Source organism: Fragaria vesca, linkage group LG7, assembly GCF_000184155.1.
Source record: "Fragaria vesca subsp. vesca linkage group LG7, FraVesHawaii_1.0, whole genome shotgun sequence".
Lineage (NCBI taxonomy): Eukaryota > Viridiplantae > Streptophyta > Magnoliopsida > Rosales > Rosaceae > Fragaria > Fragaria vesca.
Genome location: NC_020497.1, coordinates 10,271,997 through 10,278,449, shown reverse-complemented (window position 1 = coordinate 10,278,449; position 6,453 = coordinate 10,271,997). Strand labels below are relative to the sequence as shown.

Here is a 6,453-nt window from a genome sequence, read left to right as displayed (position 1 = left end):
GATATGAATACATAGATCTAGTCTAACTACATATCCTATTGGCATAAGGCCAAGGCACACATAGAGAATATCCTAGAACATATATATATATAATTTTTTTTTTTTTGAGGTGAAAGGAGATAGTCCTATTAATCAAAGATCATGACGACCAAAACGGTCAAGCATGAATAGTCCGAAGACCATACAAGCAATATAGCTAGAAAACTAAATACGAACTACATCTAAGAATTAAAAAACAACCTCAAAACTACATCAAAAAAGGTGGATCTAACAACTAAAAAGCATATAACCTTCTATCCTCTAACCAACAACTCCACTTTCAATCGAATCAGGCCTAAGATGTCACATCCCGACTCTTATATTTTACCTTATTTACTAGCTTAGTTATAATAAGGATTTTACCGTCTTCGTCATTGAGTTAATAGTTTAATTGGTCCCTAGAGGGGTTTCAAGGACGATTATGTGCGGATGATTGTTCGTAGGAGGAAAATATGACGATGGTAAAAATGGTAAATTTTAGCTTAGTAAAAGGTAATTTTTATTCGGGTATTATTTTTTTCGGGGTGTTTTATTTTTGGAATTGGGTTGTATATAGGACTTGGACCGGGTAGGAGGCCCAAGCCTATTTCTTCTTCTCTTTTTTCTTTCTCTTTTCTCTTCCTTCTCCTTCCCGTGCTCTCTCCCCTTTCGCCGGAAACTTCCAGCTGCCAGCTGCCGCCGTCCGGCCAGCCACCAGCCACCTCTCCACCCCAGTTCGGACCCCCATCTCCTCCTCGCCCTCCCCGGCCTAGCCCCCGAGCCGTTAGCCCGCCGGAAGAAGAGAAAACTCGCCTGAGATGCCGGGAAGCTTTTTGCCGTGAACTCCCTCCTCCGGCCACCAATCCGGGCAAGCTTGGTACGGTTTTGTAGCCCTCCAACCCAGCAGCCTTGCCCTAAAAGGACTCACTCCCTCTTGAGCTAGGTAAGGAGAAATTTGAGGTGGAAGTTTTATGGCGTTTTTGATATTTTTAGTCGATTACCCTAGTTAGGCTTGGAATTGGTGTTTGTGCTAGTTAGGAAAGTTGTAGAGCATGATGAGAGGAATATTCTGTCAAAATTTCATAGGAATCGGAGGTCGCTGGAATTGGCCTCTGGTTGCCGCTGCCCGCTGAGCCGCCGCGGTTTGAGAGATTTTTAGGGTTTTAAATGTGGAATATTAAGGGAATTATATTGATGTGATTTATGGAATTTTTGGATGAGATTTGGATAGGTTTGTGAATTTCTGAAGTTTGGTATTTTTGGCGGTTAATTAATGTAGAATCCGGCCGTAGGATTTAAGTCGTATTTTTGGGAGGTTGTATTTACAACTGTCGAGGATGATATTTAAGTTCGGATTGTTCCGATTTAAGAATATTGAAGTTAGGCAATGATGAGCGTATTTATGGCTCTCGGGTAATTTTGCCTATTTTGACTAAATATTGGATTATTAGTTGGGAAATTAATATTATTTTTGGATCAGGACGTGAGGAGGCTTGAGCAGACGAGGCCCCAGATCGACATCAGGCTTAGGCTTAATTTGTGAGTGGACTTTTGTTTTAAATAATATGCATGCTATGTTCATGGATGAACAATTAATGTTGTGGAGCATTTTGACGTCATTTTTAATTTTGACGATTTTATTTCTCTTGGAGTCACCGAAAATGGGATTTTCGGTGGATATAAATATGTATTTATGAGAGAGTATGTATATTAAAGCTAGCTAGCCATATGTGTCTGTCCACCTTAATGGCGTAGCATATAGCCGCATTATGGTGTGACATGAGCGTTGGACGTGAGCGTAGTAGCCCTATATGAGTGTTTAATTCATATAGGGGGTATGGACACATATTTATACACCCGTCTGTCCACCTTAATGGCGTAGTGTAGCACCGCATTAAGGCGTGACGTGAGCGTTGGACGCGAGCGTAGTAGCCCTATATAGACCCATAAATTTATATAGGGAGTATGGACGAGTGTAAATACATACATATATTATAGAGTCTGAGAGGCTCGATATTTTATGAGATAAAAGTTTTATCGCTTGCGGCATGCATTCGATTTTTCCTTAGAAATTAATTTGAGGAAACATAAATATTTTATTTATTATTTTATTTTTTGTCCACTCACTCTAACGTTATTAAATGTTTTCCCCTGGGCCCTTCGTTTTAAATTGCCCAGTCTGCAGAGTTCGGGTTGGATCTAGTAGGAGGCGAGGCATAGTCACCCGCATTTCCGCCAGTTTTCATCAGTAGGTTACCTGTTTAACCTACTAGTGTTTTCTTGCTTCCGTTAATGTCTAGTAGCTTTGAATACTTTGGGATTATTGTATTTTATGTTTAGAATTTCTGAAGGGTAATTATGTGATGTTTGGACGTGTTGTATTAAGAGTGTAATTTGGAATTTTCGAGTTAGGGTTGTCCATTTTCAAGGGAGATTTTCTCAATCTTTTCAGTAAATTTTCCTTGGAGGTGGTCCCCGCACGACTTACTCCGGGTTTCAGGGTGAAATTCGGGATGGGTCGTGTCATAAGACCTCATGGTGTACCTTTCATCGAATTGAAAAGAAAGAGAGTTGTTGTTAAAGGGGTCTTTCCTAGCTACACTAGGAGATTACTCTGCCTCAGCCTCTGAATCGAGGCCTGGATCTTCAACACCTGCAACCTGTGATACACTCAGAGCCATGGATTCCAGAAGCTCAGATGCTCCTTATGGAACTCTCTTCTTGTTCTTGCTACCTCTCGGTCTTCCTCTTTTCTTAGGAGACTTTCCAGTCTTTGCAATACTCAAATCACCATTAAGGTTAGCAGAAAAGCCAAGTTCATTAGGGGTTCAATGGTAATGGGACCATTGCCAGAGCATGTCGAGCACGCTTACCATTTGGACTCTTCTTCTTCACGTTCTCATCGAATTCCGGTAATTTTTGTAGGAGAGGGGAAAGCAGGCACCTCTCTGATGGTGACAGCTCTCTTCTCTTTAGGGAAGAGGGTAGAAAGTGACACATAAGCTAGAATGGATAGTGTGGAAGGTATGTTGGCTCTAAACACCATGGATGGTGTTGCAACTAGACTCGGAATTACCGCCGGAGCTTCAGCCTCTTGTTCTCTTGGACATGGCAGCCCACCATGGTTTAGCATAGAACACACACGACACCAGTGCCAGAGACGTTCATAGCGAAATTGGACTTCAAGAACATCAGTAGGGGAAACCCTAATGCGTCGAGTTAGCCTCACAGGCTCATCTAACATTAGGGTTAGACGAACCCTAACAATTTCACGGTTAATACCGTGTTGATCCACTTGCAGAACCGATCCAATTGTTTCACCAACCAACCTTGTCGTGGCTGCAGTTGTCAGTGCAACTCGAAGTCCAAGGATTTCCACCCATACCCTAACAAAATTCAAAGGGACTTGCCTAATATCAGAGAATCCATCATAGTTGTTGATGATGATCATTGAGCGTAGATAAGCCCAAGGATCGCCCTTCTTGAATCGATTGACATCACGTTCGCTGGCGAACGTAAATAGGTAGCGATCACCCCTTGCTTGAACTTCAACCAGAGAAGGGAGACGCCACATATTACGAACACCAGTACGAAACGCATCAAAATCCACTGCTCTAGCAGTATTAACTATTAAGGCGTCCGACCAAGTAGAAACGAGGAGCAACAAAACCTTTCTTCGGGCACTGGAGGTCACCCAGATCAACAGGCTCTTCCTAGTTGGAGAGAGAGAGCTTTGAAATCAACCTTGCTGTGAGAGAGGCTTGGGAGGCTACCATGGTTGCCATGGATGAGGACTTGTGCCGCACAGCAAAACCCTAAGCCGTCAAGGGAGAGAGAGTTAGGGTTAGGAGCCGCGGTATGGGTTATAGAATCCTTAATTAACAAACGCTTTATACACGTCTAAATATTAAATACTCATCCTTTTTTTATACACCTATAATAAGATCTCTTATGGGTATTTTAAATTACCAAAATAGACATACATTTATACCAAATAATGATATTTATCAAATAAACATGTATAGTTTATACTAGTTTTCTTTTCATTTACGTGAAAGAAGAGATGCAAACTTAGAACCCTAGCAGTAGGGCTGAAGAATGCTTTTTTTTTTATAACTTTAGTTTTTTAGACTAGTAGGTCTGCTCTATGGAAAAAGGAGAGATCAAACATGTAAGCCCTACTTCTTGAGAAGTTTATGGTTTAGTACTTCTGAGTTGATGGCTTCCCTGAGTTCCCTCTAATCGTGAAACTACAATTATAACTGATAGGTAATAGTTTAGAGATTGATGGAGAGAATACGTTTTTTTTCGTTTCTCTTTTTTTGGGAAATTGATAACCACAAGTAATTATCTTCCTCTAAGATAATATTGTAGTTCAAGTTGGATTACAATAAGAAACCCAAACTCGATTATTTAGTTATTCATTTTTTAGTCAAGTTAAGAGAATAAGAGGATATGATATATAAAAAATAAGAGGATGTGTATATAGCGAATAAGTATGATGTATTGTGTGTGAGAATAGTCTAGGAAGTTTGGGGTTGTGTATCTAATAAAATATTAAAATAAAAAGTAAATAGATGGTGTATTGAGTTGGAGATGTGTATCTAGTTAAAATGATAATAGACAACTAACCTCATATAATAAATTATATTGTTATCAAAATTTGTATTATTATTTATAATAATAATAAACATCTTTAAAAAAATAATAATAATAAACATTTATTATAATGAACAACTAACCTCATATAATAAATTATATTGTTTGAATAACTATTTCTGGTGTAGCAACTAAAAATTAATATGAACCCAGTGTGGTTCCAACCTAAGATTAGCTACTTGTCTCAAAAATGGATTACCATTAGATTACGCTCTTTATTTCTCATCGTCAGAGGGTAAATTTGCACCTAACTTTGATGACGATGACTTTGTCAACAAAGAAATCAGAGTAACTTTGTGATAGTATTTTGCCTAACTTTTTTTTTTTGATAAGTACTTTGCCTAACTTTTTTTTGATTGAAGAGTTGTGTAATACCCCGTACCTAAAAGGTTACTGTTCAGGGTTATGAGTTACCGCAGATTTTTCTTTATTCGCGTTCAGAGATTTAAATAGTGTTTGCTCGAGTTTGTTTTTGAAAACGGTAAATGGTGGATTTAAAACTCCGAAGTCGTGGTACACGTTTATACGAGCTCACCAGTATGCCTGGATTATTTTTCGGAGTGATGAGCTATGTTTTGTGAATTTATGAAGTTTACAGTAAATTTTCAATTATTGTTTATTGTAACTGTTTTACAGTAAAGGATCCAAAAGTTGACTTTTCGTTAAGTCGATAATTTGGGAAAACTTCCTTCATGGAAGTCGTAGAGGACGTTAATACGAGTTCGTGGACACGTGACATGCTCAAATCGGAGTTCGTATAAGAAAGTTATGGTCTAAAACGGAAAGTTCCCTTTACCGAAAATTACTATCCCGGTAAAGGGATGTGGATATTTTTTTGGAGAAAATGAGAAGGGTCGAGAAGGGGGGGGAGGAAGAGAAAAAGAAGGTTCGGGAGAGAAAAGGAGTAGAAGGACAGACCGACTCGGTCGGGAGAGCGGCTCTGTAGCGACGGAGCTTAGCTCCCTCCTTCGTCGTCCAGCCGCCTTCCGGTGCAAGGCTGGTATCTACAGGCCCGTCTCGACGTCCCCAATCTCCCTGTGACTCCATTTTGAAGAGTGGAGCTCACGTGAGAGAGAAAAGGAGGACAGAAGGTGATTGGATTTACGATTGGATTTCCGATTTCGGCGACGGCGGCGAGCGTGACCGGTATTGGCAGTTTGGTCTCGTTCTCCCTGACGTCTCTGTGCCATTGGATTTTCATGGGAAGCTGAGGAGAGAGAGATTCGAAGAAGGGAAACTTTTCTGGGTTGCCGACTAGTTCTCGATTCCGGCCACGGCGGCAGGTGTGGATGGTGTTGGTAGCTTTGTCTCGGTCTTGTTGACGTTCCTGTGCCTTCAGCTTGCTGAGATGAGGTCCGGTGAGTGAGAACCGATGTTAAGGAGTGGTTTAAATTTTCCGGCTAGAGTTCGACGGATTCCGGTGTGCTTTGATGTCGACTCAGGTATGAAAATGGGTCAGTTAGTCGAGCTCTACTTGTTTATATAATTGGAATTGAGATTGGTTGGGATTTGAAGAAGTTGGGTTTTGGCAGAGGAGGACCGCTGTGTGTGTTGCTGTGCACGACAGCGGTGAAGGTGTTTGATTCATATCTGGTTTCGAATTTCATATTCTCTGTGTACTTGAGATGCAGTTTTGACTGAAAATTGAAGGTTTGGAATTTTGGAGTACTGTGTTGGTGTTAGCAGGGGCGGTAATTGGCAGCGGTGATGATTTTGGATTTGTTGTTCATATCAGGTTATTGTGTTGGTGTTGCTGGAAGTGAGAATAATAATTGT

The 6,453-nt window shown here is 40.4% G+C and overlaps 2 protein-coding genes across 2 annotated transcripts in view; both read right to left on the bottom strand.

Moving 5' to 3' along the window:
• Positions 1-2,699, bottom strand: part of LOC101297301 (NADPH:quinone oxidoreductase-like) — a 10,463-nt gene extending 7,764 nt beyond the window's left edge. Inside the window, exon 1 of the mRNA XM_004308536.1 lies at positions 2,632-2,699. Coding sequence (XP_004308584.1) covers positions 2,632-2,699 — 68 coding nt within the window. The remainder of the gene's footprint in view (positions 1-2,631) is intronic.
• A 218-nt stretch (positions 2,700-2,917) lies between these two features.
• Positions 2,918-3,592, bottom strand: LOC101297012. The gene has a single exon (XM_004308535.1). It carries the CDS (start codon positions 3,590-3,592, stop codon positions 2,918-2,920), a length of 675 nt encoding a protein of 224 aa, XP_004308583.1.
• Between the last annotated feature and the right edge of the window lie 2,861 nt (positions 3,593-6,453).